The 27,122-nt window shown below is 37.4% G+C and overlaps 1 protein-coding gene across 30 annotated transcripts in view; it reads left to right on the forward strand.

Moving 5' to 3' along the window:
* Positions 1 to 27,122, forward strand: part of RBFOX1 (RNA binding fox-1 homolog 1) — a 908,679-nt gene that overhangs the window by 121,468 nt on the left and 760,089 nt on the right. For all 30 annotated transcript variants that reach the window (XM_063342862.1, XM_063342866.1, XM_063342858.1 and 27 more), the window contains exon 2: positions 21,746 to 21,808. In XM_063342862.1, the coding sequence (XP_063198932.1) occupies positions 21,746 to 21,808 (63 nt within the window). The remainder of the gene's footprint in view (positions 1 to 21,745; positions 21,809 to 27,122) is intronic.

The following is a 27,122-nucleotide window of genomic DNA, read 5'->3' on the forward strand; positions in this document are numbered from 1 at the left end:
TCTTGTTGGTCTAGGGGAAAAGATTTGTTTGAGAATCAGTTAATTTTTACAAGACTGTACCTTGGTAATTTGATTTTCAGTGTTCTGGATATGTTTTAGCGTGAGTCACTGTAGCGTCAGCCAGTTAAACTAGCAACCTCAGCTTTTGATAGTGGTTTCCCTGCAGAAGAGCAGAGCTCTATGTACTTGGCAAGTGGGCAGGATGGATAATTTTGGAATGGGTTGAAGTTTTTGTTCATTTGTTTGTTTTGGACAGTACACAGGCATATGTTGCCTATATGCCTATAAAGAGTGTAGGCTTTTGTTTAGGCCTTTCAGTATTGTTGGCCTGTCTTGTAGAGAGAAAATGCATATCAGATCGGACTAACACTGGAAATTGAGTTAAGGACTGCTTGGATTACAAAGAGTAGCTAAAATACAAAATTATTTTCATTCTATAACAGTGAGACTACAAGTAGAACATAAATCAGTGCACTTTCAGTGGTCAGTGCTGCAAAATGGTTAGGCCATGCAGATATACGTAAGTGTGTATATATACACACAGGTCATGTATATGTCAGACTACTGAGAGGTTCAAGCTTTTCTTTTGGAACTGTTTTCCTAACTCTTTTTTACTTTTGCTAGGATGATGAGAAATGTTAGTATAAATTGCGTGAAGATAAAAATGGAACAGTGAATGTAAAGTTCAAGACAAATGAAAAGTGATATCTGAAGGAAGAAACTTATCCTTTTGTACAAACCCGAATTAAATCAGCAGCAATCCCACTGTAAGTCGTGTCCTGTTCAGTAGTCCTATTCAATAGCAAACGTATTCTGTTCTTCTCTGTGCTCCATCCATTCTCATTTGAAATTGGAAATCTATTGATTTTGGTGCTGATCCAGCTTCTTTTGTAACAGGGAGCATCCACTCAGCTGCACATCTGAATATACAGCAATACACCTGGATAATGGTTATAAAATTACCATTGTTGCAGAGGTTAATATATATTCATTGTTTACTTCTGTTTGTTCTCTTTTGCTGAGTAGGCCAGTGGTTAACCAATACCTTTACTCTGGCATGTGATGCTTGGATTGGTGCCGAAACCAGCCAGCCTGGGCAGCTCATTCCTAAAGCCTCCCTTGGGAAAACGGGTCGAGGAGCTGTGAAAGTACAGCCCTTCTGCCCCTTCCCCTCCACAAGACCCAGCTGGCAAATAATCCCTTCCAGCCTCAGGGTGGGTGGGAGTATGTAAGTACAAGCAGCAGCGGAAGGGAGGCAGGCAGAAAGTGGAAGTGTCCCTTGTGACAGTAGTGAGGATTTATGTGGCATCAGGGTGATTTGCCTGACAGCACGTAGTTCCCGAGTTCAGTGTCTGAGGTAGTACACGGAGCTGTCACCTTCACTGACAACGAGGCAATAATTTACACTGGGAACAGTGCCGTGAAAGTCAATGGGAGAAGGAAGATGCCATTCAGCACAAAAGCTGACAAAATCTGATTGTTAAGTACCAGTCAGTACATTAAACTTCATATCTCTCTAAAGAGCAAGGAGGGAGAGAAATACCTTGTATAATATGGAGACATGTTACAGAAGACAGATGCCAAGTGAATACCTTATAAAACTTGTATGGTTTAATGCATTTCTGTAGTCATTAGACTGCCTTTTCTGTCTATCCTTCATTGTGACAGCTGCAGTGTGTCATAGACCTTAAATCAACAAAAAGCAGTAGAATATCTTATTCTGTTTGGTTGGCAAAGAGCTTCTGTTAAAGTCTGCATTCTTTAGAGATGGCTTCCCCATCAGACCATCTGGCTTGACTATTTTGAGACTTCTATTTTCGTTTGCAAATTCGCTGACATCTCAGCAAAAACACAGCGTGATTAGGAAATGAACTTAATTCTGATAGAGGAGTTTTGTAGGTATGCCTAGAAGGAAAAAAGATTGGCAGAAGTAGCAGTAGAATGAAAGAAAAATGGAAATCATTATTATCAAGTAGAGAAAGAATCCGATACGGTGAGCACTGATTTGTATACTGAAGACAACAGTTAGAATCAGAGGGAGTCTGATACAGTACAGTTTGACAAAATTACTTTTGACCTTACTTGGGAGGTTGATGAAGATGCCTTTAGAAGGTGTGAAGTAGTTTCCAATACAGTCTGTGATCGGGTCCATAGCTTGTTCTACTGATGTTGGAAACCAGCAGGGAGTTACAAGTTACAAGTGGATTATGGAAAGTTCTTGAGGAGCACGTTGTTTAGAAAGCCATTTCAAAGTTGACAAATATTAAGCCAAATTGTACTATGGGAATTGGTTACTGATTTTTTGTTCTCAAAATGACACTGAAGCAGAAGGTTCCCCATCTGACTGATGAAGTCTGGACTTTTGCTGTATCAACAAGCATATTCCATGAGACCACAAAATGCCAATACTTATTCTTGGCCACCAAATCTTGGAGATGTCCAAATCTCTCCCAGTTTATTTAGGAGAAGCTCATTGTCCTGGCAGAAAAATGGAATTGGTGGCATTCGTATGTTTTTCAATCAGTGGCAAGCATATTAAATATCAGCACAGGCTAAAAATTCTTGGCACAATTACAATACAGTCTATTTTTAAAAACTGAAATGAGTTTTAAAAACATTATTAATATTTCAACAGACACTCCAGAGATGTATTAATATTTCTGAAATTATTCAAATTGTGTTGTAGATATTTATTACACACATTCTGCATTATATTCTCAGTTGCTATTTTTGTTGTGCATCTGCTTATGAACATTTTTACATTTGGTAATACCCTGCAAGTGAAATGTAAAAGCGAGGTGTGAGAAAAGTTGCCTGTACTCCTCTAGTATTACCTTCCATCATAAATGCAGTCAACAGAGATATAACAATGCAAAAACCTCAGCTGATCTTAGTTTTCAGAACATTTCCTTTTGTTTTGGTCAGCTTGAGCCACTGTTTTTGTGCAGCTCTGTGAGAGTGTTGCATTACACTTACTTTATTTTTTAAGTTGGTGACTTGTATCTCCTGTGTTGAAGTTTCGGTTACCTAAGAAAAAAGAGAATCTAGAATCACTTGCTGTAAGAAGATGCAGTCATATTCAGCTCGCTTTAGAAGACCTGGAAGTTAAGGGACACAGAGGTTTTAATATGTATTATTTGTCACCATACTTGTTTCAGTCTGTGAACAGACAATTGACTTTGTTTGGAAATTCAGTTTTTATCTGTGTTGTTCTTCGTTACCCAGAAAAAATGTATTGCTAGTACTTGGGATAGGGAAAGGGAGGAGGAGCCATGTTATGTGCAGGAATTTCTTGTGGTCATAAAGGATGCAAAATGCAATTGCAGCTACAGTAGCAACAGTTTTGCAGATAAGATAGGACAGAAATGCTAAATATTCCAGCTGTGCTGCAGTGAAATATCTAATTATGTGCTTTGTATGAAGTACATCAGCAATCCTTTTGATTTTATTATCTAGTAATACGAATATTAGCATTTCAGTTATGTTTAGAATTAAGCACATAAGTTGATTCGGAGTTTGGAAACTAATGTTGGTTTTCATACCAAACTTGGTTTATTTTCGTACTTGCTTGGTTTATTTTTATTTTTATGTTTTATTGTTAATATTCTAAACAATATTGGTATTTCTAGACTGCAAACCTGTATTGTGGGGTTTTTTTAATTCATTTTCAGAAGTTCAGAAATAAAACCTGGTGAGGAAAAGAAGTGAAGTAATGCAGACCAGCCTTTGCAAATGGAAGAGTAATCCCGGACTGTTATTTAATACTATTTTCATGTTATCTCTGCCTGGATTAAGAACAAAGCTTTGTAATATCGGACTGCTCTGAAGTTTTATTAACCAGTTTCTTAGTGTGAAATTAATTTGTTCAGGAAAGAATATAAATCATATGAGGTGACAGAAAATTGATTTTTACACCACCTTTCACTTGTTGCACTCAGTAGTATTAGCCTCGTTAGACTCTCAGAGTGTTTATAGGTATTATAAAAGGTTTAAAACTTGATATATTGAGGTATTTGAATGGCTTTCAGGCATTAGAGAATTATGTTGAGATTATATTGTTATCCATCTAGTATTTGGCACGTTGGTAAGGAAATGTCTGCTTTATTCTCATTATAGCCATAAATAGAACTTTTTTGTCTGACTCTGGATAAGAACTGATACACAGAGTGAGAAATCCCAAGACTTTGAAACAATGCTGTAACATTACATGTAAAATTTGTATGAATAGCAGTTTGACAAATATATTGGAAGTCAAAAAAGCATTCAGAATCATGCAAGAATTCATAAACACTCCAGTTCGGTGGGCATTTTGCTTCTGTTTTCAAGCTATTAGGCAAAGTTACCAGCCATTACGGAAATCCCCAAGAAATCTGATATTAGAAGTGTTTCTTGCAGTGCATGTATAGTTATAATAACTACTAATTGAATATGCATGCTAACGTGGCAAAGTATTTTGCCATGAAATAAAAGGACAACCTAGAACAGACAAAAACTACTGAGAAATCAAATCCTAAGACATATTATACAGTTCACTTTTAAGTTACATGTCTTAAAAATTTCAGTAACCTCCCCCAGCGTATGTAGGACCGTATTTCACTGTTTTTCTGTAGATGCTGTCTAGCTGCTTTTGTTGTTGCCGTGCTACATGCAGTTTAGCAATGAAGATTTTAAAGATTTTTACTGTAACCTTTTGATTTCGTAGCTATTTACAATACTTTGGAGCTATTAAACTGAATTTGTAAGCTTAAATGTGTCTGAGACTATGATAAATAGAACATTGCAGGCATTTCCTTAAATTTTTTGTCTTGGGCTTTGTTTACAGAAAATTACAACTTTTTATCGAGTTGAAGTAGTTTATTTTGAGTTTCTTTAGCAGCGTGATGTCAGATGACCTGATTCTATCTACCATACTCTAATTTAATGGGGATTTATTACACAAGTGGCAGATTTTGGTTTCGTTGGAAGTACTCACTGTGTAAGTTCTGTAGAGTCTGAAAACAGCCATGTGTATTTTTCTGCAAGCTTTAGCTGTTATTTGCGAAAGTGAGGATGATGATGAAATATTTCTGAAGGCCTGAATCAAGATGCTTGTCATTCAGTAATAGTGGAGGGGGAAAAAAAAAAATATCTATTTCTTTAAAGATCAGATAGCGAACTTACATTTAGATGATTTTTTTTGTTTCCCAGAGGCATGAATTAGAGATACCTTTAAGCTCAAAGAAATCAGTGTTACTTATTTCTGGAGCAGAGATCCTGTCTAACTTGCCATCTCTCTGCTCCCACCAGTGTTCAGATTCTACTTAAAAATTCTGTCTCCGTAGCTTCAGGCTGTTTGCAGTGTGCTTCTGCCGTGCCTTTCTTTCCAGGTATATTAAATAAGGCATATTTACATTGTGTAACTAAATGCTGTCTCTTATAATGCCGTGTCTCTAAGCAATTATAAATGAGACTTAGCGATGTCTCCTACCTAGCTAGATTTTTAAAATTGCTGGATTATTTGAAAAACCAAGCATTTCGGAATAAGCTGCCGCTGATGCCCTGGACTGAAACGTTCCAAGTTTCAGTTTGGTCATGTCTAGTCTTCTCTACCTCCTGCCACGCTGGGACCACAGGGGTTACTTCCAGAGCGCTCAGCAGTGTCCATGTAGGTGTCTTTCGATAAATGTAAAACAACTCCTGATAACTTGTTTTCTTTCACGTTTCTTATACAAAGGAGAAATTATAAAATCAAATGCAGATAGAAGAAAACAAAATTCAGAGTTTTACCACTCTTACTTACAAATACATAATATACACTGAATGTGTTACTGGTTTATCTCTTGGTATTGAGTAATGGTTTTCTTTCCAAATAGTTCTAATTTACTTGCGCAGTTTGCATATCTTATTTTTTTTTTATTTTTCAAAATTTAATGGGAAAAATATTTTCATGTTGGTATTGAATAGTAGTCTTGATTTGCAAACACTCTTACCAGTTTTACTTTGTGGACAAAAACACTCGAGAAGAGCAATACAGTGGAATTTGTTACTGTGTGTTCCAAACTTCAGATAGACAACAGTTTTTAAATATAATGATAGTAGTTTTCTCTTAGACAATGTAGTAAATGCACAGTTTCCTAAAGCCAATTGAGTAATGGAAAAAATGTAATAATACCTTTTAAAATGCGTGTTAGATTTCTTGGGTTTGAGGTTTTGCCTCGTGTACAGCATTTATGGTCTTAGACCTTTGCTAATCTGTTCTGCCAAATGAAGTTAAGTTTTGAAAATATTTTCAGAATTCCTCTATCCATTGAAAACCTCATTTAGTATGTTCTTAGTGGCGTTGTATTTGAGACAGCTAATTCTGTGAAATTGTTGCTCCTCTATCAGTATGGTAGGGGAGTAGTTCAGAAATCAGTTTTCAATGATTGCACACCTGTACCAACAGCTAATGCCGCTAATGTTCGCTGGTAGCCTGCCAGTGGGGGAGAAACAGATGCCGCTCTAATTAATAGTCAAAATTAATACCCTTCATGAATGAAAATTATTGAGGGAAGGCAGTATAAACAAGTTAATTCTCTCTCAGTATTCAGAAATTTGACTTGCTTTTTCTTCTTCTATCTCCAGCCCTGAAGGGTTTTCTTTTATGAGTCTGGAGAGTAGACATGCAGAACTCTTTCAGGTGGCATCAGTACGCTATCCTGTACTCAGCAGAAATTAAGTTTATCTGCAGAATAAAGGCTGATGTGTAGATCCTTCATGTTTTTAACCAAACGCACGTTTCTAACCCAAGATGTATATTCACTTCATGAAGAAGTATGCCTTTTTTTTAACTCTTCGCTAGTAGCAAATAAGAAAATCTGAGATCAATTTTTCTTCAGTATTGCTTGTTTTCATTTCAAAATCTTGTAATCTTAATATATAGCTTACGATCATTTGGGCGCAGGTCTTCTGAACTCTTCTTTGAAAAACGAGGGTGTATTTTAGTTGTTTTCATATCATTTCGTATGCCTTTATTCACCTCTGACACTTGTTTGTGGAGCGCTACTATTTTTCTTATGCTTGAATAATAGCACATCATCTCTGTTTTGCTTCAGTGTGCCAAGTAAGATGTGCAAGGATGGAGTACATTGCTGTCATACCATTAAAAGGATATTTTGATTCCAAGGAAGTACAAGCGGTGCATTCCTTTTGCAATAAAAATGCTAGCTTGATTTAAAAAGTGTTTCCTACAAAGAAATAGGTAATTACATTGATAGCACATTAACAGAATACGTAACTTGAGTAAGGATGCAACAATAAATCAAATAAAGTAATTACATAAATTGAAGCATCTTTTTGAAAAGTAGGACAACAAGTTATCTGAGTGTGTTATTTATTTAATGCTAGCTTAATATCACAAGAGCAAACAGGTAAAGTACATCAAACTATTAATTATATGGATTCATGCTATAGCTTATAATAAATGCTTACTTACAGCTTCTCTTCAAGGGAATTGCTGATAGGAGTTAAAGCATAACATCTTGAATTATTCAGAAGTATCTGAATTATGATGGGTAGATCTAAGTGATACCCAGAAGAGCTTTGATATTCAAACAGGACAAAGACAGCACAAAGGCATTTTATCAATTCTCTTAAAGTTGTTTTGATTTATTTTGTTGGTTTTTTTTTTTAAAGATTTCTTAGTGGCTATGGGATTTGAGTCATTCCTTCCTGCACACATTTTTTTCAAGCTACAAACTACTGTTCTATAGTTTTGAAAAAAGAAAATACTTACGGTTTAGTAGGATGGATCATTATCTTGTTTTAAAATAAAATAAAAAAAAAAAGAATTTCCAAAATGTTTTACAAGGTAAGATTTAAAAAAAAAATAAAAGGGTGAATATAAATGTTGCCATGATTCCTTTAGACAAACCCTTATCCAGCAACAACCAGTATCTGATGTTTTCAAGGCGATTGGTTTCAGTAACAAGTTATTGAGCCATTTTTAATTTGATTTGGTAAAATTCCATTTAAGCAAGCAGTTATCTCATAGTTTTTCTAATAATTTCTCTTAACTACTCTAAAAGATGAAGAGGTACTATACTGCATCCTGGCAGAATTTGGTTTTTCCACAGAGGATTAGGTGACTCAGGCTGGGATTTGCTGCTTTCAGCAAATACGATGGCTATTTTGAATCAGTTCTTGGTAGCGTAATTTTTGATGAGTTGTAAATTAGAGATAACAATTTAACGATCATAGTTGGCAAATACTGTAGGGCACTTGGTAACACAGGTGGCAGTTGTGACAGCTACACAGTGAATGGCAGCTCCTGGTCATTCATTGCTGGCTGCTCTTCTTCTCCCCTGCCCATGGGAAAGGGTCTGGAGGTGGAGGAAGGGCATGTTCCCAGCACCGCTGGGTTAATTGCTCCTTGGTCCCAAAGCCAAAGAACAGCAGGGCAGCTTTTTAGGGGTATAAGTTTTGAGAAGATTCTGTCTTCTAAAAGTTAGTAATACTGGAGAGCGCATTAAAACAGCAATAATTTTGGCCATGAGGATTGTTCAGGTACTCTTGTTTTGAAGCAACACTGAGGGCAATTTTAAGAAGCATTTTTAGATTTGTTTTAACAACTTCATCCCCAATTTGAGCTCATGTTACAGCACTTTTATATCCGCACTAACTAAAGAGAGATATTGATCTCTTGCTTGGCAATGGAGATGATATTTTTCTAAGGCTCAATCAAGAAATCTGTGAAGAAGACAATTTATTTTTTATGGGAGTAGGGGAGCTATTGCTTCATTTATGTATTTATTTTTTGAAGTGAATGCTGATTTTGAGTGAAATTCCTGAGAAATGTAGCTTTGGCCAAGGAGAGAATAAGAATGGACGGTAGTTTATGCTGTAATGATCATATTTGTATCACAGATCTTGAGATTCAGGCTGCATCCTTATTCCCTCCCCATACTGAATATAGTTATATTTTCATTGTAACTAGATACTGTATAAATCAAATTCCACTATGCCACGATCGTTTGTGTCTTGTGTCCAGCAAAACCTCTGATCCTGAACTCCGTGGGCACGTTGGCTGGAGTCAGATTCCCAGCCAGATCCCCGGACAGTTCAGGGCAGGTACGGCAGCAGATGGGTTGCAGGTTGCTTATGGCAGGATTGGAGCTCAAACGTTTATCTCTTATTTTATGATGAAACAAATATAATTTGACTTCTCGTGGTGCTGGTTGTCTTGGTGCATATGGAATGTAAATGAAACAAGGAGATGGGATTAAATGTGTAAATTTAGAATTCTTTTGGAAGGCAGTTCTGCTGGAAAATTTGCAAATATACAGGGAAAATGATAAAGTGTTAATAACGGGAGTTGTGTGAGGTTGCAGTATAAAGAATCATTGAACAAAGTGAGACTTGTCATTTTCAAAGGTAATAGGGGGAGTAGAGAAAGAAATGGAGTAATTTAAATATGAAAGGCAATGAAATGGAATGAATCAAAGTATGACTAACAAGGTGATTTAGTGAGATGTAGTTAAGCTGGATGCAGTGTGATTTCAAAAAGAACAGGGTAGATTTAGTAATAGAAATGTAGATGTTCCTAGCAAAATACAAAATAAGCAAAAAATTCTAAGTGGACCTACTGTTTAGTAACAACATTTTCGGTGTAAAAACTATTATGTATTTAATTATAATTTATTTAATTTTAAACCACCTCATTCATACATGAACAATCACATAAAAAAAAAAAAGAAGAAAGACAACAAATTGCAAGGTTGTTGTAATGTAAAATAAACATCGAAAGGGAAAAAATAAATGGGTCATGACTTTACAATGTCACTCTAAAATAAACAGTGAATATTTTACTGTGAACTAAACAATGTTGGATAAAATAAAAGATGAATACGACTGAGAGATAAAAAAAATTAAAGTGTAAATACCTAGAACCTTCTTCTATATGATGGGCAGAAAATTAAAATAATGGAGTGTATGAAAGGATAATAACCATTGTCACTTGTTGGTGACCTAATATTGGACTAGTGAGACCATTGGTTATATACAATGTTTCAGTAATACCTACCAAGGCCTTAGATACTTTGCAATGATTTTAGCTTTCACAGCTGACATGCTAAATACATGCCATAAATTATCTGAAATTTTGGCAAACTGTTAAATGGTTTAAAGTAGTGGATTTCTGGCTCAAAGGATTTGGCCCTATGAAAACAAAGTAGATACCTTATTTGATGTATTCCTGTGCCTGATTAGCACGGCGAAGACTGCATACAGAGTGTACCTATATTGTAATAAAATATGTGAATTCTTTATCTGTATCTAAGTACAGAATAAAATTTTATTTTCCTCATTTCATTGTTTCCCTCACTAAATGGGAAGTATTATTGTTTATTTAAAACAGGAAAAAAATCCAGATTCCTTTTTAGATTAAAAAAATATCAAAAATGAGCTCTGCACTGAAGATTTGTATGCTGAGCATGTCAGACTGTGAATCTTTATTATTACTGAGCTTTATCCTTGAGTACATAGCTTGCAATTCAGTTTGAATATTAAGTGTCAGGCTCAAATGCGCTGGTGAGAGATTTGCAGCAGCCAGCAGGTTCCTGTTCCAGCCCTAGAAGCCTTTGACCTCTCTCTTCATTGATAAGTGGTCTTATTTCACATGTGTCAGCGTACTGGTGTGAAGCTCCTGATGCTGTGAGTGATGGAAAAGTTACCATTACCTGTAGTTTGTGATTTTCGTACTACACTAGGAGAGGTTACAGGTGAAGAAAAAGATGTGTGGAACTGGTCATTCAGAAATGTGGAGGAAAACGTGTGATGCTTACAAATCCACTTCTTTTTCTACTTGGATATGGCACATCTAGAAAGAACTGTAGTTAGAAGCCCCTTTTTTTTTCTTTACAGTTAGCAAATCTGAGAGAAATGGTTCAGCAGAGATGTATTCTGTGTGCCTGGGTTATAGGTTGCATCATTTATATTTGTGCTTTATGGTCGCTCTTCCTCCCATGAAAATCAAAATTTGATTAGCATAGGCAGAAAGGTTTTGTAGGGTGTGTTGCTCTTCGGGAAAATCTACTGGGTGGTACGTCCCGTGAACCGTGTTTGGGATCCAGCATGATGGTGTATGTGACATCTGGTGGGAAGGCTTGGCCCTTTCAGGAGCTGATAACTTTACAAAAGCCAATTTTCCTGAAGATAGGTAACAGTCAGCTAACCCATCCCACCCCCTCTCTGCCCAATCTGTCAAAGGATGCTTGTGTTTTTCCCTGCTGATAAAAATTTCTGTGGACCAGAAAATGCGGAGTGTCTACCCAAACTAGATTTTTGTCCACAAGAAACGTGCTTCAGTGAGTGGAATGCGCTGTACCCTTTAACTATAGTTCTTCTCTTAGGGCTCCTAACTCCCATGTGCTACTGCATTGCTCCCAATGTGCTACACTTTCCTCATCACGGCAGGAGATGCAACCTAGAGTTCAGCTGTTTCTGTAAGAATAATCACGTCATAAATTACAAAGCTATTGAATAAACTGCTTTTTTTTTTTTTTTCTTTTCCTTTTGTCAACTTTACTTTCCCTTGTTCTGGTCATTAATTTCAGATGGTATTTATTAACATTTAAAACTCTTAAGCAATGTCAAAATTTTCATTATAAAGAAGAAAAAAAAATGGGCAAATTTACCATTCTTTTCTCTACACGTGAAATTTCTTTCAAAACTGTATAGCTTATACAGGCATGATTCATTTCTTGACCTGTGATAGATAAGAGAACCATTAGTTTAAAAATGCAAACCTTAAAAAGCCTTTTCTGAAAGTATAATGTTCCTGCTTTTTAGTCTTTGTCAGTATCGGGGTATTCAGTGCTAAAAGCTCACCATTGGAATTGATAGAAGAAGTTCTCTTCAGTTGGAGTTGATAACGGTTAAGCCTTTTTCAAATTACTTGGTTATTTCTGCATCTCCTTTGAATGCCTTGTTCACTTGAATTTGTGATAAATGATCTTTTAGTCTAGCGGGCATATGAGTGTATTACCATGGTTAAGCGTATGAGTCATCTTACTGATGTTTGTGGAATTGTTCTACCCGCTCAAGACCTTTGGTAGAACAGTCTCTATTGCAGAAGAGTGAGGAGGAAAGAAAAAATTTTGAAGAAAAGTTGTAAAAGTGTTATTTGTAAAGTAGCAGGTATAATGACTATAGTACTGGAGAAACTTGGTGCCTGGGACTTTGCCACTTCCCTGCACTGGCTGGGAGATGATTTTCCCAGGGTGGTACTTGTGCATTTTATAGCCAGCTGGCTTTGCAGCCAAAGTTTTGAAGATTTTTTATTTTTTTTTTTTTAAGGGACCTTTAAAAAGCTGTTCAAGAACTTACGCTAATAAAACAGTCAATATATAAAATAGAGGGTTGGGTTGGGTTTGGGTTTCTTTTGTTTGGTTGGAGTTTTTTTGGAACTGCTTTTGAAAAGATTTTCAAAGAAACAAACCATTTTTTTATTACTTTTTCAGTATAAGTAACATTTTTCATTAACCTTGAATAATTTCCAAAGTTTATTTTTTGTTGTTCTTTCATACAGAGATAGCTTTTACTTCTGTATGTTTTACGCATCAGGAATAAACATGCGACTGTATTTTTGGTGCAGCAGCCTTATGTTAATAAGAGTGCTTTTAGGTAGTCAAATAAACATAATTGTCATCATTCTGTGTTTACTGTACCCGTCTCCCCCCATTGTCTGTGCAGACTACGACTGGTTTAAAAAAAAAAAATAAAGTCATTGAAAGGATCTTTGAATGTCACTGCCAGTACTACAGATTATTTTACCCTTTTTGAGCTGTGAGTTCTGGAAGTCTGATGTGTGCAATAATGTAGTACATTTATCATATTGATCAGTCTTTGTACTTTGGGCAGTTTGATCAGTGTTATTGCAGGCAAAGATACGCATTTTAACATTGTTTGTAGTGGCATGAAATGAGAGTAAGAGGTGTTGCAAGAAAGCAACAGAGATAAGTGATATTAGGTCACGATAAAACCCATGGTCATTATGAAAAAGAAGTATTTTGACGGCAATTAGTGATGTTTGCGATTACAGTAGTACTACTCTAATATGAGGAGAGGCTTGGTAGTCCGGCGAAGTGCTGACAGTTTGATGACTTCTCTCGAAAGCTTGAAAGCACTGAAGACTTTGCTCATCGACTGAGTATGCACAAAATCACAATAATTGATGTAAGGCATTTTTGGTGCTTAGCAGTGTAAAAATATAATTTGACTAGGGTTCTTTTCAGAACTCTTTAAACATTAAATTGAAATAAAGAAGTAAAAACATCGCTAAAACCCACTAAGGCAGGAATGAACGTCTGTTGTATGTAGGCTTGGAAAGGAGGGGAATCACATGAAAAGATCACAAATTTTTCAGGTTAAACCCTCTAAAATTGCATTTCTTTTTTTAGAATTTCATTAGTAATTTGTGTGAAAGAGAATTGACTTTTGTTCCCGTGCAGAAAGGGGCTGCCTATGGAGGACAGCCAGTGACCATTTAGCATGACTTCTGTGCAATCTGTAGAAAATGCCGATCATATTCTTAGCATCACAACCATTTAGGCAGTAATAGATTTTGATTATTGATTTGGGCTTTTTTTAATAATTTTGTGAGAGGCTGAGGTTGTTGCTAAAGGTCTATTTAGTATGTTGTAGAAAACAATTGAAATTTTTGTTTCTTTATTGAGGAAGTGTTGAGTTATGAAACTAAAATATTGTTAAGAATATAACCAGTAAAGTACATCACAGTGCTTCCCCCACCCCCTTACTTTCTCTCCCACAGTCCAGTTGATGTCTTCATGTATTTTTAGGACATTAATCTTGATAATGGTAGTGGAATGCTACGTATTTTTGAAAAATGGATCTGAAGTGAAACAGTGAAGAAGTCAGTAGTGAGGTACTGATGCCATTTGTTATATCAGCCATGTCTACATCCTGATTTCCTACCTTACTGTGACTCCATTTGTCCTTTCCCAATATTTCTTTCGGTTTCATAACGTGTTTGCTGTTATGCTTGATACTACGGTTTTTATGCTGAAAATATTTAAACTTCTGCATGGCTTCAGTCACAGGAACAACCATTTTGAACTCAGTGTCTTACCTTAGATTTAAAGAAGTAGGCATTTATTTAAATGTTCTGGCAATTTCAGTCATCCTCTCAGGGCAGGGGTATATACCTTGGTGATAATGCTTTTACCTGCTAAAAGGTTTGTCCCCGTCTTTCTTAAAAGCCCCCTTTAGGTACTGCAAGGCTGCAATAAGGTCTGACCAGAGTTTCGTCTTCTCCAGGCTACCCCCCAACTCTCTCAGCCTGTCCTCATATGAGAGATGTTCTGTCCCTCTAATCATTTTTGTGGCCTCCTCTGGGCCTGCTCCAACAGGTCCATGTCTTTGCTGAGCTGGGTTGTCCAGAGCTGGATGCAGTACTCCAGGTTGGGTCTCAAGAGAGTGGAGTAGAGGGGGAGAATCACCTCCCTCTACCTGCTGGCCATGCTTCTTGTGATGGAGCCCAGGATGTGGCCTTCTGGGCTGTGGGCACACATTGCTGGCTCATGTCTAGCTTTTCATACACCAGTACCCCCAGGTCTTTCTCGGCAGGGCTACTCTCAATCCCTTCATCCCCCAGCCTGTATTGATGCCGGGATTTGCCCCGACCGAGGTGCAGGACTCTGCACTTGGCCTTGTTGAACCTCATGAGGTTCAGATGGGTCCACTTCTTGAGCCTGTCCAGGTCCCTCTGGATGGCATCCCATCCCTCAGGCGTGTTAACCGCACCACTCAGCTTGGTGTCTCCTGCAAACTTGCTGAGGTTGCACTTGATCCTACTATGCCATTGATGAAGATATTGAATAGTACTGGTCCCAGTACGGACCCCTGAGGGACACCACTTGTCACCAGTCTCCATCTGGACATTAAGCCATTGACTACTACCCTCTGGATGTGACAGCTTAGTAGTTCCCAGGGTGCTCCTTTCTACCTTTTTAAAAATGGGTGTAATGTTTCCCTTTTTCCAGTCACTGGGGACTTCACCTGACTGCCACAACTTTTCAAATATCACAGACAGTGGCTTGGAACTACATCAGCCAGTTCCCTCAGGACTCTGGGGTGCATCTCATCGGGTCCTGGAGACTTCTGTATATTCAAGTTCCTCAGATGGTCACAAACCTGATCTTCTCTTACAGTGGGAGGGACTTTGCTCCCCCAGTCCCTGCCTTGCAGTCCATCCACTCGAGAGGTGTGGGGAGAGAGGTTGCCAGTGAAGACTGAGGCAAAAAAGTTGTTGAGTACCTCAGCCTTCTCGTCTGTTGTTACCAGTTTGCCAGTCTTGCTCGCTGCTGGGGTGCGCTTTCTTTGACCTTCCTATTCTGGCTGCAATAACTGTAGAAGCCAATCTTGTTATTTTTTGTCCCCCTTGCCAAGTTCAGCTGCAGCTACGCCTTGATCTTCCTGACCCCATTCCTACACAACTGAGCAGTGTCCCTGTACTCTTCCAGGATGCCTGTCCCTGCTTCCACTTCCTGTGCATTTCCTTCTTGCCCTTTAGTTTGACCAGCAGGTCTCGACTCAGCCATGCCAGTCTCTCACCTTCCTTTCCTGATTTCTTGCACCTGGTGATCAAGAGCTCCTGGACTCTGTAGAAAGTGTCCTTAAAGATCTGCCAGCTCTGTTCTGCTCCCTTGTTCCTGAGGGCAGTGTCCCAGGGGGTCCTATTGACTAATTCCCTGGAAGAGCTGGAAGTTTGTTTTCCTAAAATTCAGGGTCCTGACTTCACTCTTTGCCTGACACATATACCTCAGGACTGCGAACTCCACTGGTGCCTGATCACCGCAGCCCAGGCTGCCTCCAATCCTGATATTACTAAGTTCATTTGCACTGGTGATCAGCAGGTCTGGTATCGCATTGCCTCTGGTAGGGCTGTCTGTTACCTGACTTAAGACATTATCCTCCTTGCACTCCAGAAGTCTTTTCCAGCAGATGTTGGGGTGGTTGAAGTCCTCCAGTGGGACGAGAGCCCCCTGGAGCTGCATCAATAGGCTCCCCTTGAGCCTAGTAGTAGCAGTACTAGGGTGGCCTGTAGTAGGTGCCAACTAATATTTGACACCAAACAATATTTACAGACAGAAGCATACAGAATAGAGTATCAACCAACAGATAAAATGCAGAGTGCTAACATTTGGCCTTAATACTTCAAATAAGTTCTTATGCCAAGAACAGCTATTCAGTTTCAAATGGCATTTGGACAGATCCCTACTCACACTCACCAAGTCTCAGTATTTGTCCTCACAAAGAAAACTTCCATGATTCCTGCATGCAAAAATATGCTCTCTGTACTCCTTGGATTCCAAATGTGCTGGATGCCATGTTACTTTTGGGACAAAAATTTACTTAATTTTGACAGATAAACATTGAAACCTCATAGAAAATTATTTTCACAGGACTTTAAAGTATTCTTCATTTTATAGTGAATATTTCCAGAAAATTATCCTTTGCAGTGAACACTGTATATCCTATGTATTCATTCTTGACTGTACATTTGGTGTAGTTGGTTGTACTTTTCCCTTCTACATGAAGTTCCACTCTTGACATTGTATTAAATGTTTTCCTACTCCTTGTGCTGCTTCTGTATCCACAGAGTACAGTCTGTGCTTAGTGTTTCATTCTTCCTAAGATTCTTGTCCTTTAGAAAATTGACCCAGGGCACCTTGCTTCCATCCTTCCCTTGTCACACAGGCAACATGCCCTGGTGACATCGGGCCACCTTTCCATCACAGGACTCCCAGCAGCAGCACTCCTAAGAGGGAAAATGAATCAATGAGAATCTTAACACAAATGTATCGTGAGGCTGGTGACTGTGATTGCATTGATGGCCAGGTTTAAGCACTGTGGTTTCAAATGGAGATGTCCTGGGGCCTGGTGGCAGCTGGCTGGTGCTGGAGAGAAGGAAGCCAGGAGCTGTGTTGGAGCAGTCCATGCCCTCCCCCATGGGTTGCAGCCCCTCTGGTTCTGAACACAGGGGACAGAGCCAAGTATTCGAAACAGGATCCGTCCATTGACGGCCCCAAGCCAGGTGGTGAACCAGGCCCAGGATCCTTCTGGGGAGTCCAGTCAGGACAGCAGTTCAGTGGGACAGAGAGAGGACAGAAAAAGTGGATCTAAAGTCCGCACAGGAAACAGGACTGAAAGGGAGACTGGAGAGAAGATGCAATGTAGGTCCAGGGGGTCAACCCTGGAGACAGGTTGCCTGCAAGCCATGTCTGAGGTCCAGCTGGAGATGGGTAACCCCATGGTATAGTTTAGGCCAGCATCCAGAGCCTGAGAAATACTATTTTTTTTCCCATTGTGGTAAGAAACCTTGTTCTGTCAAATATTCATTAGAATGATCACATTCCAAAAAAAAAATAGCAATAATAAGGTGATGCTTAAGACTTATGATTAAATTTAATGGTAAAGTGCATCTAGAAATGCTCAGTAAATGGTTTCAGTCTACCTCTTCTAAGGCTAATAAATGCAGTGAGATTCTCTGTCTGCATAGAGTATGTTAGAATAAATATCAAATATAGTGTATCATATTCCAGTTGCATTTCTTTTTTTTTTTTTCCTTTCCTCTTTTTTTTAACCTGATGTTCTAAGGATTTCCTTTTAGTGCCTACGAACATCTCCTTTTGACAGACAGTGCAAATTAAAAGATATGGCTAGGCAAAGGAAACTGGAACCCAAATATGCCCCCTGGGTTTTCATTTACAGTTAGAAGCTACAGACACAATTACTGCTGACAGAAATTCAGAAGCCAGTGGCAGAGTGCATGTGGCAGTAGACTCATGCCAGGCAGTAATTGGGAAGATTATTTTTAATCAGAGCATATCCTACAGCCCAAACATTAGAAATCTCTTGTAAGGCTGACAGGAAATTAAACTGAGACCAAACAAAAAAGCCTCAAAATAGAAGTAATATGGTTAGAAGTCTAATGATGGTAAAACTCACTGCTTGTTGTATTTGGCTGTTATCTAAAGGGAATGACTTTTAACTTGCAGCAACAGATAACATTGTTTAATTGCATTTTGAGAACAGAATTAAAATAAAAAATATCAGATTAGATTAATTTATACGTAGGCTTTTGATAAAGGTGTGAAGCCGAAGGTGTTAAGTCAGGCTTAGTAATCGTGTATACGTATTAGTAGTAACTTTTATTATTGCTTTAGGGTTTTTTGAATTTTTTTATTTTTTATTTAATATAATGCTGAAGGGAGCTACTTCTGTGCAAAAATACTGTAAAGTCTGGGTTACTCTTGGAATGCTTGGGTATGGTGACTATTTATGAAGCCAGAATGGCCTGGGGCTCTCCTTCTCGACGTCCCTGCAGCGTGAGCTCTGCTCGATGGGCTGGGGAGAGGAGACCCTGGGGCGTTCTTAGGACTTGCTACACACCTGCAATTTTCACCTGACAGCACAACTTCCCCAGCTTTAAGTGAATCTCAAAACATCATCTTCTCTGCCAGACTTTTACATAGATACTTAGCAGGACTTCTAGTTGACTCAAGTTTTCCCATTCTCAGGACAGAAAGTCTGGAGCAGTGCAGAATGCTGGTAACTCTGCTGTTCATCTATGGAAGGTCTTGCTGTTCTCGTATATGCCTGTCACATACAAGTGTTGTAATGCCAGGTGCAAGCAAAATGTTGCTAATTGTATATTTATTTCTGTGTGATAGGAGTGCAGAACAAGAGCCTACTTCTTGTTTTGCTAAGATATACGACAGCTGTGGAAAAGAAAATATCACGTTGAAAATGCGCCTTACATTTCTCCATAAGGCTGCTTTTAGCTGTGTGGACAGTCTTAATGACATTTTGTGTCAGTACAAAGAATAATAAGATATAACGTTGAAGTCCATCATAGTCAAGTAGGTTATCGTGAGACTTGTAAATAGGATTTTATCAGAAAGTAGGTGTGTTGGTTTTTTCCACAAAAGTATTAGCTTTTTCCAGCTGTTGTTTCCTTCTACTAAAAATTGCTTCGTATAATCATGTAAATGTGACTGAAAAACCTTGCTTGTTGTTTAGATATTGCCTGAGTAGCTAGATAACAAATAAAGTGTATTTCGTAACACATGCACTTTATGCAAAGCGGTCTTCATGAAACCTGGAAATACAGAAATGCTCTCTGTAATAGTGCATGGAACTGCATCTGCCTGGTTTGCAGGAGCCTCCGGGTGTGCTGGGCAAGGAGCCTTCCGTAACTGGCTTGTGTTACGTAGGACGGCTGCACTGGTTCAGGCCAACTCATATCCAGACTGGGGATGGAGAAATCTTTACAAACCTTTGTAAAGTTTGTAAATGTGCCACCCTTCATTTTGTCCAACAATATGGTAATAAAGTACCTTCGGTGGTGGTATGGAGCCCAGGGCTGTGGCTGGAGTTCCACTCTCCTTTTGCAGCTGCTTTTAGACCATTTGTTTTGAGGAAATCCTGACTTCGCATGTCGTACTCAGATTATTAAACATTTTAAAGAATGTCTGCCGTCAGTAGAGCATGAAACTTTAATATTTCTATGTGGAGGAAATTAGAGAGGGGTTATACAGTAGTGTAAAATCAGGCAAAATTAATAATTACTCATTGATTAAATATTATAGCCAAGTTAATTGCTTTAGAGGTAACTATTTTTACACTTGCTCTGATTTAATACAGCAGTAATTTGTAAATTACATACAACGTTATATTCCTATTTTTTCCTGGAGTTGCATATGTTCTTAAAATTCTATACATCTTATTTCTCTGTGGATTCTGAGTTTCCTCAGTCACTAGGGTGTGCAAATGCAGGATAAATAAGGAATACTAGCAGTAGCAGTTGGGAGTATAAAGTTTCTAAAATTAATGATAGGGAACATTATGCTAAATAGAAAGTCTGCTAGGATTGAGTTGTCAGATACAAGAATTTCAGAAAAGGAAAATTAATCTACTATAAGCTCAGTGAGGTAGCATTTTAATCAGTACGAAGTCGTAAAAAATTAGAGGTTGCATTTGAAAACTCACAGTGACTTCAAATTGTGAAAGACAAGTACCCCTGATGGAGAAAACCTGAGAGAAAACCTTAATTTTCAATTATTCGGTGACTATGACTAAGTTTCACTGTGGCACTACAAGATGGTCCTAAATCAGACGTCATTTTTGAAAATGTGGGCTAATTACTTTAAAAAACCCACAGCTTCTCAGGGATTTTTAAGGAACTCTCGATACCGTTAATTTACCTTGTGTTATACTTGGGGATATCTTTGATCTCACACAGAGAAACACTTCCCAGAAAGGATAACATGCAGTAGTTTTAATGTATAGTTTATGGGCGTATGCAGCCTTCTTACGTGAGCTGCCTTTTCTGTTGTATTTTTATATGTGTGTGGTTCATTTTATTTCATAAATAAAAATAGGCTTGTACCTTCAGCTCAGAAATTGATTAATGTGAGGGTTTTTTTGATAAGAGAGTTGCAGTTACTGATAGGAGCTGCAGTCGTGAGGTTGGATCTTACTGTGGTAGATACTCTCCTAGTGATGGTCCTTGCTCTGAGGAGACCAAAGTGCAAGTATATTTTCTGTTGCTGATTATCTCTTTTTCAGATTCCAAAGTTGTTGGGTTTTTTATCAATACGTACGATAGTTGCAATATTACCTGACATGCTTATGGAACATGTCCCTTTCCGGTACTGCTTCCTTGCTCTTTTTATTTATCCTCAGCTGCATTAGAGAGAGCCACTACTGTTTTTTTGATTTACTGATTATTATTTTTTTTATGTTTGTTTCTTGGTTTAAAATGAAATCATATATAAGGAATAACACGTTTGGTGAAATACCATTCAGTATATTTACTGTTTGGAATTTTACTGAGGTGGATAAAAAGTATATTAAATTTGTCTACAGAATGCTTTTGTAATACATAGACCTAGGTGTGTATTTTCTTTGAAGACTCCAAATATGTACAGCGTTTCTACTTTCAAGAGTATTTGTATCAGAGCATCTATACGACCATTTACACATGGAAATAAAAAATGCAGGTAGGTACAATCTGTTACGAAAAACATGGCTGAGCTTACTGTAACTTCTAAAATTCAATGAATAATTCAGTAAAACATTACATGTCACCAGCTGCTCATCAGTAAGAAAAAGTGGCATGGAATAGACTGTTACCCTATTCTAATTCCCAGCTAAGGCGTGTATAATATATTTTGAATGGCCCCTTTTGTTTATGTATTTTATGATCATTTTTCTTTTGCAAAATTGCTTGAATTTTTCATTTGAAAAGTACAAAAAAAGTAAATCAAAGTTGTGTGTTCCTATTGAAACAGAAACCTGTACTGGGGAAAATTGTGAACTATGGCATAGTAATTGCATGTCTGTTTTAGTAGGTAAGTTCATAATGCAAACATGGGATTTAAGTTTCTAATAAGTTGTGAACTGCTTGGAAATTTTTACTGTCCATTGAGTGATTAATAAATACATAATAAAGTCTTTGTTGCTGTTTATGACTCAATAAGCAGATTATGTTGTTCGGCTTTGTACTACAACAAAAATGCAATTATGACCCAATAGTGTACGCAAACCTTCTTGTGAAAGCCCAAATAATGCATTATCAATTTCATTTTTTGTTGCAACACTTTGAATCTTAAAGCCTGCCTTCAGCCTTCCATGGGTGCGGGGCACAAAGACGATCCCCCTTGAATCTCTCATTTACAGTACAAATGTATTTTTCTTTTCTTAGGAAACTACACAGAAGCCCCATGCAAGTGGTGCCTATTGTTTTCATGATCAGAGCCTGCTTTCTGTAAGTGCGCTGATTTTGTTGTTGTTTATTCTGTTTTCCTTGGAATTTGACTGAAATCTCTGTTGTGCTGTCATAATGAATAAGGACATACTTTGGATTTTGCCACTTGCCACGCTCTTGCTGGATCGCAAGACTAATAGGCCATAAACACAAGATCTGATACCTTTTGGTCTTCAGTGAACAACAACTTGCTAGTGACATGATTAGAAAATAATCTTCCCTGTCTCTGGCTGTAGGTTAAAGTGCTTTTTTCTTCTATTTCCCTTGTACGTGCTAAGGTTGTGTTACTATTGTATTTATTTTATCTTTGGCTGATTCCATCAGAAATAAATTACTTTGTATACAGGTTAGTCACAGACAGTTTTTATCCCTTAGAACAGCCATGGATAATTAATCACGCTTTCTTTTTTAAATGCACCCATAATGTCAGAATAGGGAATATCATGAATTCATCTCTAAAATTTATAGGACGTGAAAAAGTATTTGTGCTGATTCATTTTTTGCTTTTTTCCTTCCTGAGAAGACGCTTTCGCATCCAAACTACTTGTTGCTCGTTCATACTTGGAATTTATCTTTTCTTGTAAAGTTTTTCTTTTAAACATTTGATTAGAAACAATATTGATTAAGCACTTTTTAATCGGGATATAACTTTCAATACTTGTAATAATAAATACAGAAGTATCAGAAAAACTAAACTAAGTGTATGATTCTTGTAGATGTGTATTTTGTACTTCTCAAACAATCTTTAATAATCCTCTGTAAAATAATTTGCAACGCTCTGTATTGGGTAATAAGCATGGCTTGTTCTGTTTGGGCTGACTGAATATATTTATGTTTTTATACATTTATAATTATGCTTTTCTTTTTTCTGTGTGTAGAAAGTAAAGGAGTTGCACATGTGTATTGGCAAAATAATAGACTAGATTCACTTTTTTGTTCAAATGTATTGAGTTGAGTTCTTCCCCAACACACAAAGTTTGATGTCATTGAAAAAATCAGACATACGGTCCTTGTTAGAAATAAGAAGAGTTTTATATTTTTTCTCCTACACTGAGCACAATCTTCCTCTTAATGTCTTTGAAAAAAGATTTCATTATTTCAAAAAGACTGCCTGGCTTACAGGAGAAAAAAAAAAAGCCTGTTCATCTTAAGGACAGATTTAAATCAATTCTGTAGTGCTCAGCATGCTTGTTGCTTTTAGCTTTTCCTCTGTCACAAACAGTATTTTCTATCACAGAATAACCTTACAGCTCTTAGCAGAATTTGATGCAATTGACAGCTTTTGTTAGCAAAATTCTGGTAAAAATTGCAAGAATGAGGTTGGGGTTTCTAACCCATGGGAGACAGTGGTCCCTGAGATAATTACTGGCATGTTTTTAGGAAGCTGACATTAATTTGACTGTGAATATATTGCTTCAGTATCTGTAAATGTAGTTGAAGGAAAAGATATCTATCTTCCTTCAACAAGCTAAACCAGAGATTTGGGATATATGACAAGAAAGAGGAAGAAAATACTCATTTGGAATTTGGGGAAGGTTTAATGCTGCCAAATCTCAATGCTCATAATTGGTTTTATTATTTTCCCTTGTGATCATAACCTAACCAGCACAATGAATATCAATCAACTTCTAGGGCTGAGAGGTCATTTTTTTACCAAGCTGCGACTGAAGTCCAGGATGTTGCCTGGTAACGGTCTATGTAGATGAGTTGGCTCTTAAGTACACCATATGGCTGGGCGTTGTGCCCTATTCACCCGTGACATGGTGTACACATGTAGTACATTACTGATTATAAAATGGTTTGTCCCATTCCCTTATTTAGAAGAAGCATTTAAAAATAGCAATGCCAATCCAACACAGACGTGTTAAGATTCTGGAATTGTATGTAATGAAACAAATTTCTGTCCGAGTGTGAAAATCCTCATGTAATAATCACAGTAAATTTTGTGTTCGCTATGCTTCAGTTGAATTTAAGTATAATTTCTAGCTACGGTTGCTTTACAGCAATTATTTTTCTGTTTCATTTTGATAGATAAATATGTTGAGGTAAGTATAGTTTTAACAGTTTAATTACAGAGAAATCCTGGATTTTAAAATTAAATTTTGTAATGTAGTCAGTTGATTCTACCAGATAGTCTATGGATTTATTTGGCATTTGACCTTTTATTATTTGTGTGGTGATGTCTACCGTACTCAACCAAAGCTGCAGCGCATTGAGCAAACCAGTAAACAAAGCAATAAAAGACAGTTGCAGAAAACAACAGCTAAAAATAAACATGACAGGCAAAGGAGATAGAATTGTTCCAAATATACAATGGGAAACCAAGCACAAAGAGAGTGGCAAGAAGTTTGTAGTAGAAATGGATGTAAAATCTAGATGAGCAGAGTCCTCACTCATTCCCATAACTGGAGGATTTTTCCCATTCCATTGTCACGAGGTGGAATTCATTAAGGTGGGAATGCTGCAGAGCGCGGCGTTAGGCAGGGCACGTGCCGTGATCTCTGTGCTCTGGCTCTTGTGTGCTGGGTAAAATTGAAAGGCAAGAAATGGGATTGATCTTGTATATAAGGACAGTGATCTGCACCAGTAGAATGGAAGATCATTGACTGGTGTCCCAGTTCAGAAAGCTGGACAGTTAGTGGTTATGTTGCATTTCTCTGTGCCTAGCTTATTTGGAAAGATGAATTATTGTGCTTAGCCCTGCCCTACACAACTCCCTTGCCTAAAGCTATAATTCTTTGCAAAGAAGCCACTTCTCTTTGGCATTCCACTTAAGTTCTCTGAAAACAGTTCAGAAAAAAGTAGAAGAAAGCTGGTATCTTTTCCATGATCTACGGAAAGTTCATACAGTTGCTTTTTTGAGAGAAAAATCAGTATATTGTATATTTGCCCATTCTATTGGTTTTTCTTAATCTTCAGGTTGTATATAGTTGTTACATAGCTTGAGAAACGTACTGTAGTTAAGCGATCTTGTTGTTTTATTGCTAACACGTTTCCTTGGTTAGGAATTTTTAAGGTAATAGAGAAAGAATGAGACAGTAGTGCTGCTCCATGTTCGTTTGATAGTTGCATCCTTTGGAAGATCTGCTGTGATTAGTCACATTTTAAACCCCGATAGATGAAAATGGAAGTATGCCAATATGCTGTCCGTCTCAAAACAGTCTCGTCTTCACCTCTCCTACGGTCTGTAAAGGCCTACGAAGCCATTGAAAGAGAGGCATTTGAAAAACCCTCCTCTTTAATTTTAGAGCTGTGTTTTCCTTTGAACTGTAAACATGTTGAAATAAGTAACAGAAAAATAGCTATTATGGCATTGAAAATACTTTATTATCAGGGATTATGGGTCCCTTTTCCCCCCTCATTAAACACATCTTTTAAAATTGTTAATATAATAAATCTATTTTCCAAAACAACATGCCAAGGAGGAATCTGAGGAGTTTAGTATGATCTAGAGATTTCTACCTGAGAGGCATGAAGAAAATAATTGTGAAAGAGACCTATTATAAAATATCATAATACTCTTAGAAATAAACCAGTATTATAACCTTTTTCTAATAAATGTATAAGGAAAAAATATTTTAATGATTGCGTTCTTATTTATTCATCTCTCTGTATTCTGATGTAGTCTGAATGGTAATATTAGTATAGAGAGCTGAATATTTTTAAAATTGCGGCACTTTGAATTACTGATATCTGTGAATTACAATAAAAAAGGGTTGAAGAATGGTAGTTAGATAACGTAAATGAAGCAGTAAGTTCTGCTCCATTACTTCATCTGAGCTAGGATGGGGAACTGTTTAGTTGTTAGTATCTCCTCCATTGTCATATTATTCATTGTTGTTTTGCAATATCTTCAAATATCTTCAATAGTTATTGTAGGAATTCATTAAGGACCAGAAGCAGCGAGGCATTTACACGCTCCTAATGATAAGCGGCAGAATAGTCTCATGGATGTTTTTTCTTCCTAAAAAGCTTAGCTAAGGTGGCTGTCTGACCTGTGTTTGAATTTTTTCTAGTGCTGGAGCAAGGTAATTCAGTTTTAGGTGGTTGATTGGTAACATTACTTTTCCATTAGTTAGACACATATTTAAATACGATTTTTAACTCCTTCCTGCCTAGGGAACTAAATATACTACCTTTGTTTAGTTTAGGGTTTTTTTATAGTCTGCATGTTCCAAGGTTTACCTTCTTTCATTTCCCATAGGGGAAGAAAATGTTGGGTTTTGGGTGTCACAAATTTGAAGTTTATATCAGTAAAATCTCTAATGATCTTAGCCAAAAAGAGCATGTATGTGGTAGCAGGTTTGCATGAATCGCTGTTAAACCACTGCTGTAATTTATGATTACCTAAATTGTAAAAGGGCAGGGGTTTATGTTTGTACAACGTGCTTAATCACTGCTGCAGATAATTATGTATGTTTGTATTTAAGCATCTAAAGAATTTAGAAGTTGCTTTCTCAAAGCAGATTAAAGAGGATGAGGTTTACTGAAATTGAATCAGACTGACTTTTTGAAAACAAGAGACAGACTCCTAGCACACATGGGTTTTTGGAAATACTACCCTAGATTATTGTGAACCGTGACTACTCCGTTAGGAAATTATTTGCTCTTGGTTGTATACAAATGTACGTGTGAAGAAATATCTAATCATTACTGCTTTTCTCCTTTTAAGAATGCAGTCAGTATTTCTTTCTGATGGATTCCTCTGTGATCTTTCTAAACCCTCCATCTTTGTAAGTGGTGCTTTGAGTTGACCAAGTAAAAGCTGTAGGGGTCGAATATGGATTAACCTTAGGACCTGAATTTACCATACGTAGCAGCCTGTTTTCTGACACTGCTGAGATACTTCCTTCATAAACATTACCTTGCAGACACTTTCTTATTCAGGCATTATGAACATTTTCACGTGCATGTAAACACTTAGCTTAGAATTCTTCCATAGGCATCTGTGTGCGCTCTGGATATTCTCCAGATTACAGCATTAAGATGTTTTTGATCAAGTTCATTTCCATAGCATTGTGGCATTTAAGAGATATCAAGTCCCAAAATTCCTGGGAGATTAGTATGTGTCATTATCTCTTTATTACAGAAGGAGAAACCAGAAAATTGAACAGCCTGGCTGATGTGCCAGGAGAGGGAGTAGAGCAGAGCTAGGATTGGAATTCGTAGTTCTCAAATCCCAAATCATTGCCTCCGTTACTTGGCCATCTTTCCTCCTGCTCTCCCTCTAATCCCATACCTTTTGTTGTTAATGATTTTTACATTTAACAAGTGAAAAAGAACTTAGAATTTCATGCTCTCTCCTGTCTCATAA

Source organism: Chroicocephalus ridibundus, chromosome 8 (assembly GCF_963924245.1).
Source record: "Chroicocephalus ridibundus chromosome 8, bChrRid1.1, whole genome shotgun sequence".
Lineage (NCBI taxonomy): Eukaryota > Metazoa > Chordata > Aves > Charadriiformes > Laridae > Chroicocephalus > Chroicocephalus ridibundus.